Source organism: Solanum tuberosum, unplaced genomic scaffold (genome assembly GCF_000226075.1).
Source record: "Solanum tuberosum cultivar DM 1-3 516 R44 unplaced genomic scaffold, SolTub_3.0 scf00555, whole genome shotgun sequence".
In the NCBI taxonomy this organism is placed as follows: Eukaryota; Viridiplantae; Streptophyta; class Magnoliopsida; order Solanales; family Solanaceae; genus Solanum; species Solanum tuberosum.
Window position 1 is genome coordinate 131767 of NW_006239476.1, and position 12744 is coordinate 144510.

Here is a 12744-nt window from a genome sequence, read left to right on the forward strand (position 1 = left end):
CGTAAAAATACTATAAATCATGATAATTGACAACATAAAATATTTCAAAAATGTTATATGTGAGTAGTCTTATTATGCCTTAAATAGCATCAAAGAAAGTACAGGTTTGTGATAAAAAAACTTATTCCTTTATCCACGCAAACAATCACTTTTAAAATGCCGTTATTAGCCCCAAAACATACCATTTATATTATTGGGCCCGTGCATAGCACGGGCAACATTATCTAGTTTTTATATATAAAAAAGTTGGTAGCTACGGACTACGTGCATACAATAAAAAGTCACTAATAATAGACTACAAGAATAAAACACTGACCTTCTTCTTCTTTTTTCACTTTGTTGTGTGGAAAATAAATTCAAATTACTTTGTCCACTTTTGAATTGACACACCTATTAAGAAAATGATTAATGACATAATGAGTTTACCATTTTACCCCTATTAATTATGAAGTGGATGAAAATTTCTACATTTTTCAAAATAATTAGTCATTTAATTGAGGGTATAATAGGTAAAAAGAATTTGTCCTTTCTTAATTTGTCAAAATGGACAAATAATTAGGAACAACTATAAAAGAAAAATGAACAAGTAATTAGGAACAGAGGGAGTACTTCATAGATGGATTAATTGAGATGTTCAGTTATGCATACTCTTTCTAGAAAAGATTTTAGCTACTAGTGTTCTTTTAGTTTCTAAATTATTCAAAGTTATGCATACGGGTGGGGGTGCCATGCCATCCACCAGCTTCGACGAAAACTTTTTGTATATAGGTATATATATACACAATCTATATAAAAAATAATAAACCTGCCACCCACAGTACCAAAGTACTCTGTGGTGCCTGTGGTAAAAGGCCACATATTTGAGCCTCAGGTTGCGGGATCGAACCGTTTGACACATTTACCTTTTTTCCCTTTTTAAAACTGCTGGCACATTCAAGGCTCCTCTCATAAATCATAATAGCTTTTCAACCTTTTTCCTTTTTATCATTGTTTCAAATTATTTGCTACTTTCTTTATATTTAAATAATTTTATAAGTATGAAATTTAGCCTAATTCATCCTACTCCTAACATTAGATATTAATTTTCTATCCTATATTAATTATTTACATTTTACTAAAAATAATTATTAAAAAATATTTGTCAATTAACAAATTTAAACAACAATTTTTTTTTATTTTCATTATCCTAACAATTAATTTTTCTTGAAAGTGTAAACAAAATCTGTAAAAAATTACAAAAATGTTTATCTTAAAGATTAAAATACTAAACTATCATTTTTATTATAATTTCTTAAAGAAGTAAAAGAAAAACTACTAACTAATAGAAAGAGGTATGAATTGTTTTTTTCTCTTCTCAATAATTTCATAAACACTTAAATGCATCAAATATTCTCCAACAAGAAAATATAACAGAAAGATCATCAATAATTTTAATCAATAATTATATAAGTTTTAGTACTATTTTCATGTAACCCAAAATCGAAAATCATCCATGAACTCCTACATATATACATACTCTCTCAATTTATATGATTATTTTTTTATCTTGAAATTCAAGTCACGTGAAATTTAATTAATATTTTAAAATATTTATTATTATTACATTAACATGATAAGAATTGCAACTTATGTTTGTTCATAAATATTACCTTCTCGCTAAGTTGTAATTCAACCAAAAACATTATTAGTTGCAATTCTTATCATGTTTATATAAAAAAAAATTAAAAGGAACAAAAAAATACACCTTATAGCTTGAATTTCGCGAACAAAAAATAACCTATAAATTAATGGAGAGAGTAAAATGAAAAAAATTAATATATTTATCTTTATTTGATTTTTGACAAATGAACATTATGAACCACCATAAATTTTTCGTAAACAGCCTACAAGCACTTTTTAAAAAATTTATACATGTTTATTCCTATTTTATTGATTGATTTGTCATATAAATCGAAAAGACGAGTAATTCGAATCAAACATAAAGTTAATTTAGGCGATGAGTCTATTTGGCATCTAGAGACTCTAAATTCTGAATCCGCCTCTGCTCTCTCTCCACCCCTGCTGCTAACATTTATGGAATATATTTTACCAGATTGATAGTGAGTCAACAGCAACTTCAGCATCCTTCAAGCCTCCTACAACTAAGATCACTCCTGTGAAGTACCATACCTCTAAACTGCCATCATTAGATTCATTCGTCAGGGAAAAAAATTGATTCAGAGTATGTAACACACTCTCAGATGTACTGAAACTGAATTTATCTATGTTGCTCGGACTCTTCATAAATGTGAACAAGTGCTCGTCGAGTCCGAGCAACATATGAATTTGTAGTCATTCACCACACTTACCATAACATTATAGCTGAGGAAACTGAGAGCCTCAAGAATTTGGTTAATGACTTAAAAGCCAAAAATGAAAAACCAGTCCATGCCTCAGGAAACCAACCACAAACAATATAAATAATCTTTGACACAACCAAAATCCAAAAAGATATATTCCCAGCTATTGCAGCACCAACAAGTCCCATACTCAACTTTGTCACAAAAATCCAATTCAACAACACATGAATTGCCAATGTCAACATTGAACTAAAAGCCATAAACCAAACTTTGCTCTGAGCTTGAAGGAACTTCTCTGTAGGATAGTGCAATGCACTTGCAAATATTTGAGGAATTATCCAAATTGCAAATTTACCAGATAGATAAGATATTTCTGTATCTTGATGTAGGAGCTTCAGTATTTGAGACGCGAAGAAATAAGTCGGTGTCAATAGCAATGCTGCCACTATACTGATAATCCATGATCTTTGTAAGTAAATTCCAAGCATGTTGTATTCCCCTGCACCAACTGCTTGACCACAAAGCGTCTCCAGTGCACTTCCTAATCCTAACTAATATCATAGAATTCAACACGAAATTTGAATGAATCATCTAGGGCAATGTTGTGTGAGTTCAACTGAATTGAGGTCGAACATACCATTATTCCAATTACAAAGCATAGTAGAACATTTTGAACTTCAGAGACTGCAGCAAGCTCAAGTTTTCCAAGTTGACCAGCAAAGGCAGCAGTTACACAGTCCAAAGAGAATACAGAAACTGAAGTTATAATTGCTGGTCCTGCTATGTGCCATACTTTTTTGAATTCATCTATCCATTTCTTTGCTATTTGTTTTCTATAACCAAAGTGCATTGCTTTCTTCCATAATTTCATACCTGATGCTCTTGCAACACTTCAATGTAATTTCTGTTGTACCATACAAAATTAGTTGTCTTTTGGCTCGAACTATGTATATATTATGTTAAAATAATTCACGGACATCCAAAATCCACTGACTCTAAATTCTGGATTCGCCTCATCTTTTAGTCGGTTCCTCCATTTTATCACTTTTTTTTTGAATGAGGAATAATGTGGATGTCAAAGTTATTCTTAAATGCAGAGTTGTGTGTACGTTTCTACTGCAGATATATTAAGTAATTTGATATCTATCTCCACAACAAACCAAATTATTTATGGTCCCAAAAATTTAAGTTTGTTACTTTACTTTTTTGTTTGTTTCAAAAAGAGGTTTTTTTTTCCAGATGTTTATTAAGTTTTTAAATTTCAATATTTTACCTAGCAAGTTTATGACCGCAAAGATTAAATGACTACACATATTTTTAATTTACAACGACATAATTCAAAAATATTTCTTTATTTCTTAAATTTGTATCCAATCAAACTAAAACACTTAAATTGGGACGGAGTGAGTACATGTTTAGTACTGCAAATTGATCTGTCAAATATTTAAATTTTCCATGATTTTATGTGAGCAGATCTATCCCTTTTTCTACAGCAGTTTTAGTAGTCTTTTTTCCAAAGAAATATATTCCTTAAAATAGGAATTTGGTCAGGTTTGTTTACTTCTGTGTTCTTATTCTCTTATTAATTTCCTTTCATAAAAATAAAATACAAAAGGAAACAAATCTTTATAAATTACTTCTAGAAGTGTAGATTCAGTTCTATCTAAGCAATGACTCATATCATCTCTCTATCAAATTAACTACTCGATCCATTTCAATTTACTTGTCTAATTTTAACTTGAAACAGAGTTTAAAAAGTAACGATGACTTTTTATCGGGGAAAACTTTATAACATCCCATGAGAAAATAATACAATAATAAAAAGGACTGCAGAGAGGGGAATCCAGCAATGTTACTAGGGAAAACTTTATAACATGATTAACATCAGATTTTAACTCAGTAAAAAAATAATTTAAACTGACAAAAGTATATTTAACAAACAAAATACTATTTAAAATTACCAAAAAATGCATTTGAACTTAATAAAAGCTTTGAAATAACAGGCATCTATCCTTATAATTTGTTGAAAGGGCTATTAACTTTGTTCATCAATTTAAAAATACTATCTTAGTGGTAGTTTACTTCTTGAATGGTGTTATATAGAGCCCCAACATAAATAAAGGGCAAATAATACTAAATGACAAGGATTCTAGTACAAATACAGGAACAAAACAAAATAAAAGCTACTGGTTTGTTCCAACCCACGACCCCCACCTAGCTCCCTTTTGGCAGCAACACAATTTATTTAGAAAGTAGCAGAGTTCATTTCTTTACATCTTCATCACGTTTGGTAAACACCAAAAATTGTAAGTACGAAAATATAAGACTTGCGCAATCAGGTCCATTATGACCAAATTTTTGTTGCAGTCCTAAACAATTCTAATGCAAAATTTTCCGGTTTTACCATACTATATATCTATCCGATTCTTGTTTATTGCAGAGGCGAGGTACTACGCGAACCAATCTCTTCTTGAGAAGGCTGATCGCCATATGTTCTGACCCGTTCTTCAGCATGAATTGCCTGCACCAGATAAAGTATACATTCACATTCCCGAAACAAATTGTCTAGTTAATGGATCAAATGCACTAATTACCTCTTTTCGCCAATTAGCTTTCCACATTTTGAACGTCATAACTATTGTTTGAAGCAGGGTACCAACGAGCATTCCTGTCCAAATTCCCTTAACACCAGTATTGGCAATGTAACCAAGACAAGCACCTAATGGAAGCCCAACCATATAGTAGCAAACGATGTTTATAATCGCGACTGAATATTGCCATCCAGCACCAACTGCTACCCCTGCACTTGCACAAGAATTGTTCGTTCAGATAGCTTAGCACTAAAACTATTTTTAGTGTCGTATTTTTCAACATTTGGGATGAATTTTGATTACCATGAAGTATAGGTTGGATGCTCATTAGAAAGATAGTAGCAGCTAAGAAGTATGCCAACTTAGATGTCTCATGTATGACTTCAGGTTTATCAGAAAACAATCTCGGGTAATAGTTCTTAGTAGCAATTACAGCAACTGTAAATACAACTCCGACTAGAGTTGATGTAATTACAGCAACTACTATTGAGAACTTTGCAGCTTTTGGACGACCTGCTCCTAGCTCATTGGAAACACGAACACTGAAACCATGGAATTCAAAGTGTCAAAGAAGAATATAAAATAGATAGCACAAAAAAGTAATTTTTGTAAACCTGATTGCAGCATTGAAACCTAGAGTGATCATTAGTACCCAAAGTTGCAACGCCAAGCTGTGACAAACATGAGAAAAGAGTAAGACCAACAAAAAGGCGAGCCTACAAAACTAGTTCAAAAGTTTAGTACCTGATAGATATAGCATCTACTGCAATTTCCGGATTCTTTAACCAGCCAACCATAAGGATCACCACAGTAAAATACCAAAGCTCCAGGCTGCCAATGTTTCACAAGTCAAATATATCATCGAATCATGCGTAACAATCGTATAAGAATAAAGACCACACCTAAACTGTCATTTTTTTGGGGAGTTTCACACCTCAACTATCAATTGTTTACTATTCCTATCTGAACTATCACCTCACCTATCAGCTGATAGTTGAGGTATGTTTTATTACATAGATGGTGCTAGTTCATATATGTAAAGGGAACAACTGATAGTTGAGGCGTGAAACTCATGAAAAAAGTGACAATTAGATGTGTTTTTGACCATTAACTCAAGAATAAAAAGTGCTTGTATGACTAAAAATCAATATAGAACTTACCATAACATGACAGCTGATGCAAGTGATAATTTAACAAAACTCCAGAGAGATTTGAAAGCTAACATAGAAAATCCAGTCCATGATTCAGGAAAAAACCCAGCAATAACATAGAAAATCTGAGCTAAAACCACGAGCCACCACGAGACGTTCCCTGCCATAGCAGCACCAAAAAGGCCATGTCCGAGCTTTGTCACCAGCACCCAATTCAATACAATATGAAATACCAATATGACAATATTGATTACTGTCATAACCCATATTTTGCTTTGAGCTTGTAAGAACTTCTGAACAGGAAAGTTCAACGCGTAAGCATAGAGTTGAGGAATCACCCAAATAGCGTACTTTCCTGCAACTTCTGAAATTTCTTTGTCCTGATGTAGTAGCTTCAATATTTGTGATGTGAATACATAAAAAGGTGTCAATAACAACGCTGTCGCTAGAGTAATCACACATGATCTTTGTAGATTTACGCCCAGCATATCAAATTGTCCTGCTCCAACAGCTTGTCCACAAAGTGTCTCAAGAGCACTTCCCATCCCTAACTAATATACAACACACATTTAACACACACAAAGAACAAAGAAAACATTCAATCCATATGAACACATAATTAAGTAACTAATTAAAAGTGCGTTCTCTCTAACAACTTATAGTAGCACAATCTAACAAACACATTGCGATTACTTACCATAATTCCAAAAACAAAACCTTCAACAACATTCTGAACAACAGAGATGGCTGCTAGCTCTAGAGAACCAAGATGTCCAACGAATGCAATGCTGACAAATCCAATGGAGAACTGAGAAACCGCGGTGATAATGGCAGGAGCAGCTATTTCCCATAACTTCTTGGATTCATTTAAGCTCTTTTTGCTCATCTTCTTAGCATCATCACAATCATCACCTTCAAATCTCCTTTCCATTTCAAAATTCCCCAATGGTTCTACTGCCATTGTAACAAAATCCCCTGTTTTCTTCCTCTGTTTTTTTTTCTCCTATTACATGCTATCTTGTTGGTTAAATTCAACTATATTTTATATATAAAAGTTGGTAGCTACGGACTACGTGCATACAATAAAAAAGTCACTAATAATAGACTACAAGAATAAAACACTGACCTTTTTTTTTTTTCACTTTGTTGTGTGGAAAATAAATTCAAATTACTTGTCCACTTTTGAATTGACACACCTATTAAGGAAATAATTAATGACATAATGAGTTTACCATTTAACCCATATTAATTATAAAGTAGATAAAAAGTTTTACATTTTTCAAAATAATTAGTCATTTAATTGAGGGTATAATCGATAAAAAGAATTTGTCATTTCTTGATTTGTCAAAATGGACAAGTAAGTTAAGACAACTGAAAAAATAGAAAATGGGCACGTAATTAGAAACAGAGAGAGTATCATATATAAGTGTCTAGAAGCAGACAATACTTGATCAACATATATGCTTCTTCACGAGGATATTTTTGATAATTCAATAATTTTAATGCTTAAAAAATATTGTACCAAAATACTTCAGGAGCGTACATATCTATTTCTATACATAGTAAAACCAGCTCTTTTGGTATATTACCTTTGCATCCAACAAAACCATGCAGCTTTCGGCATGAAATTTAGGATAGTAAATAAGATTTCAAATCTTGTGATTATAAGTCAAAGAAAGTATGTACTCTTTTCGTTTTTATTTATATGTCATCATTTTAGATTTTACGTTCCTTAAGAAATTATGTAAGTGTACTACTATACCCTTATTTTGTGTTCTCTTAAAGTCATTTTTTCAATAAATGAACATAAATTAATTTATTTTGACTAATCAAATTGACCAATGAACATGAATTAATCATTTAGTTTTCTTAGGTTGGTCAAATTCATACTTTCAAGACTAATAGCTCTCAAGGGTAAAATAGGATGAATAGTATTACATATTATGTAATGGTTTTGTGAAATAACATGTTTTAAGGACCATCTATTTTTAGTAAGGATGACATATAAATAGGAACGAAGGGAGTATTAAAATACTCATTAATCTTAAGTAGACGTTTGGCCATGCGATATATACCATATCGAGTACTTCGTAGATGGATTAATTGAGATGTTCAGTTATGCATACTCTTTCTAGAAAAGATTTTAGCTACTAGTGTTCTTTTAGTTTCTAAATTATTCAAAGTTATGCATACTCTTTCTAGAAAAGATTTTAGCTACTAGTGTTCTTCTTTTAGTTTCTAAATTATTCAACTATTTATAGAAATGAATACTTTGACCATAAAGAAAAAATCTTTTTTTTTTTGTGCTAAGAAAACATTACAGTATGTGAAAGCCATTTTTAATTTTTACTTTTGCTTTTATAGTGGCAACCTTTTCAAACTATATAGGTGTGAATAAAACACAGTTGCAAAAATAATAGTGTAATATTATTAATATTATTAATGATAAGGTGGGAGGTTAATTATTTATGAAATTAGGAACTAATTACGTAGTTGAAAAATGAGAAAAAAATTAATTAATTATTAGATCATACATGATGGAAAAATAAATATATCATAAATTTGGTGAAAGGCATAGTTGACTTTCAATACAACTCAACCACTTTGTTCGTATTTCTGTTACTATTTCTCTATCCTTCTATTTTCATATATATCAAAAAATAGTAGCACTATTAAGTATTAACATAGTCCATATACACATATACATGTATAAAAAATGTATTCAAATCAAATCGAATATAGAATTTGTACCATACAACTGGATGTACTAATTATTAAAAGGCATATAGAGCTAATAATATTTTTTTGATCATATTATTGTAATACTCGTTCGGTTGATCTATCAATGTATTGAGTATTGACTATTATGATTTATGAATGAACATTGAATATGATTCTTTCCCTTTCTTGTATTTATATTTATAAAGAAAAATGTACAACTAAAACAAAACATATAATTGATTATTATGGAATTCTAAAGAAAAACTTCATAATAGCATAAAGAATGTCGATAGACATTTATTAATATGTATGTTCACTTTAATTTTTTTTAATAACGAGCAAAATCATTTCAAGTAAAATCTTCATTAATGGATTGTTGGTACTTGGGAAGCGGACCAATTGGACCAGCTATCTCTAGGTTTTTTTATTTGCCTTTTAGTGTTATTTCCTTTGTCCACTTTTAATTGTGATGTTGCGTTTTTGAAAATCAATTTAATTAATTGAAAGTTAAATTAGATTACATTAATTTGATATTTTTAACAAAAAAAAAAAAATATTCAAAAACTATACGAAAAGTACTATGAATTTCAATTTTTTGTCTATCAATATGATGAAAAAATAAATCGTAAAATGTTAGTCAAAATTATTATCGTTTGACTCTTAAAAAAAAATATGACAATTAAAAATGGACGGAGATAGTACACTTTTAATTTGGATGATTTAAAAGCGTAAATAGTTGGTGTCATGCAAGTTGTACTTGGAACGTAAAATCTTTGTAGAAGTTCAACTCTTACCAAACTCTATAATACTATGACTCTATCTTATACTTATCATATAATATAATATTTGATAATGATATGATATATCCATCTCGTAATTAGACAGCAAAAACTAACTATACACGGAAACGGTACACATGTTCATCTTACCAAACCCCTTATTTTTGAAATTATCATTATCGTCTTGATACGTGGTACTCATATATTAATTACTATTGACGAGAGGGAGTTGTTTGGATGGTAAGCACCCTTCACTTTCAACCCGAAGGTTGCGAGTTCGAGTCACCAAGGGAGCAAAAGGGGTGGGAGCTCTTAGGGAGGGTAAAAAAAAACATATATTAATTACTACTCCCTTCGTCTTATTTTATATGTCACTTTTTTACTTTGCACTTGCATTAAGAAATGATGTAACTTTACCCTTTTACCCTTATTTAATTTTTGGAACTCAAGTTTTCAATCAATGAATATGAATTAATTTATTTTGATTAATTAATTTAAACCAATGAACATGAATCATTTAATTAGCTTTTCTAAGTTGGTCAAATGTATATTTTCAAGGCTAATAACTCATAAAGGGTAAAAAAAGGAACAATATGGTAATTTATGCATTGATTTTATGAAATGACAAGTATTATGAATCAATTATTTATAAAAATGGATGACATATAAAATGAAACGAAGGGAGTACTACCTATATTTTCCCACTGAAGTCTAAGAACCAAGTCATTACGAAACTACTTTTTTGGTCACGTAACAACTTTTAGGAAATATAATTTGATCAAATGTGTTGTCATTTTCTCTTTCACTGAAATAGAATGACACAAAAGTCAGGAAGGAAGTTATAAGAGGAAAAGTCGGTTATCCAATTAAACTTCTTTTAAGGATAATTTTTTGGTATTCTCACGTTATAAACGTCATTTTAGTTTTATTTAAAAATAAAAATAATAATTATACTATTTTAGAAATTTGAATTGATCTTTTTGTTTTCAACTATACTCATAATGTTAAAGAATAATATATTGTATTTAAGAAGAAATAATATGCGGAATATAAGGTAAAATGATGCACCTTAACTTTTTCACCAGGTAAGATATGTGATATCTCTCAATAACATAAGTGAACTATTTTATCGAGTATCGCCAAACCTTGTTTTAATGTTAGCATTCTCCACAACTGATTTTCATATTATATTTACTTTTTACTAACAATATTCTACTTATATATCATTGACATTCATTATAACAATATATTTTTTTTTTGTAAAATTATTCCTCCATAACAAGCATACTCAATTATTGTGTAATGATATTTGTAAGAAATATATTATATATAAAAATAAAATATTAAAATGTATATAGCAATGTCATTCACAAAGTAAATTTCAAAGTATAACTATTTAAAAAGAAGAAATTGTATTTAAATGGTGTCTATCGATTATGGTCATAACTCATAACTGATGTTTACCTTTTTACATTCATATTCTTTCAATTTTTTAGGTTAAATTGGTTTAAAATGCATTCGTTCTTCTCCATACACAAAATCATTAAATTAATTTTTTGTGTACTTTTGCATATAACAACTAAATAAAATCTAAATGTCAAATATCAGTATACATATATAATAACATTTCACAATAACATTCATAATATTTTCAAACAAACCCCATCATTATAACAAAGTTTGACTGTACATAACCAAAAAAATAATCCAATATTTTTCTTTTGTCTCCATTAGAATTTAACTATGATATTTGAGATTTATACTTTTTTCATCCGCTATTAAATCACACTCTTAATTACCACGATAATTTAATACAAATCAAAATACCATGTTACAGAATTCAAATTGTGTACCCTCGTGAAAAATTTGTCCAAAGTACCACAAAAAGATAACTATTCGTCCAATTGAGTCTTCATCATTGTTTATTATTAAAGCCGGTTGGTTGTATTATCACGAGTCAACTAGTTACGTTAATTAATTGTCAACTTTTTACTCTATCCTTTTTAAAAAAATTATTTATATATAATCATATGACATTACTTATTGATCTAATTAATTCAGATTCACGCCTATTAAACGCGGAAACGGTCTTTTGTGGTATAAAAGAAAAAAAAAGAAAAAAATGATCATTAAATGGCCAAAGCTCAGCCATAAATCATAATATAGGTAGATAGGAAATGTTAAAGGATTGGTATTTAGCAAACCTGGTTGTCATTTGTCAAAGCTAGCTCCACGAAACAAATTTGTGTTCAAATTCTTTACACATCTTATGAACAAACAAGTCCCACCAAACTCTGTTGACTAACAGTAATCAAAACCCCACCAACACAAGTTGCTACACAACCCTCATTTATTAAAATGTTACTCGGAAATAATTATCAAGAAACAACACTACACCAGAGGAAATTATGGCGTATTATATTTTTAAAGTTATGTTTTGCGATGTACTTAGTAAATTCTTACAAATAAATTAATGCTCCACATTCAAAATATTGGATTCAGATGAACCTGATAACCAGAGGCGCAATCAATGTTTGAACCTTCAAAGTTTTAGATTCTAATCTTTTTAAGTTATCGATTTTAAACTAACACACTCTCTCAGGAGCGGATCTATTCAGGCGGATGGGGGTGCCATGCCACCCACCAGCTTCGACGAAAACTTTTTATATATAGGTATATATATATACACAATCTATATAAAAAATAATAAATCCGCCACCCACAGTACCAAAGTACTCTGTGGTGCCCGTGGTAAAAGGCCAAATGTTTGAGCCCCGTTTGACACATTTTCTTTTTTTTCCTTTTTAAAACTGTTGGCACATTCAAGGCTCCTCTCATAAATCATAATAGCTTTTCGACCTTTCTCTTTTTATTTTTTTCTTTTTTACCATTGTTTCAAATTATTTGCTACTTTCTTTATCTTTAAATAATTTTATAAGTATGAAATTTAGCCTAATTCATCCTACTCCTAACATTAGATATTAATTTTCTATCCTATATTAATTATTTACATTTTACTAAAAATAGTTATTAAAAAATATTTGTCAATTAACAAAATTAAACAACAATTTTTTTTTTTATTTTCATTATCCTAACAATTAATTTTTCTTGAAAGTGTAAACAAAATCTGTAAAAAATTACAAAAATGTTTATCTTAAAGATT

The 12744-nt window shown here is 29.9% G+C and overlaps 2 protein-coding genes across 2 annotated transcripts; both read right to left on the reverse strand.

Moving 5' to 3' along the window:
* Window positions 1-2085: 2085 nt before the first annotated feature.
* LOC102602588 (protein DETOXIFICATION 30-like) lies at window positions 2086-3196 on the reverse strand. The gene is made up of 3 exons (XM_006365462.2): window positions 2977-3196; window positions 2349-2890; window positions 2086-2176 (listed from the first exon to the last, which is right to left on the reverse strand). The coding sequence occupies exons 1-3, from the start codon at window positions 3187-3189 to the stop codon at window positions 2086-2088; spliced, it is 846 nt and encodes a 281-aa protein (XP_006365524.1). The 5' UTR covers window positions 3190-3196.
* Window positions 3197-4428: 1232 nt separating this feature from the next.
* On the reverse strand, window positions 4429-7135 carry LOC102593452 (protein DETOXIFICATION 33-like). Its single transcript, XM_006365439.2, has 7 exons — window positions 6779-7135; window positions 6091-6632; window positions 5675-5761; window positions 5545-5601; window positions 5234-5472; window positions 4934-5139; window positions 4429-4860 (listed from the first exon to the last, which is right to left on the reverse strand). The coding sequence occupies exons 1-7, from the start codon at window positions 7040-7042 to the stop codon at window positions 4771-4773; spliced, it is 1485 nt and encodes a 494-aa protein (XP_006365501.1). The 5' UTR covers window positions 7043-7135; the 3' UTR covers window positions 4429-4770.
* Window positions 7136-12744: the final 5609 nt, after the last annotated feature.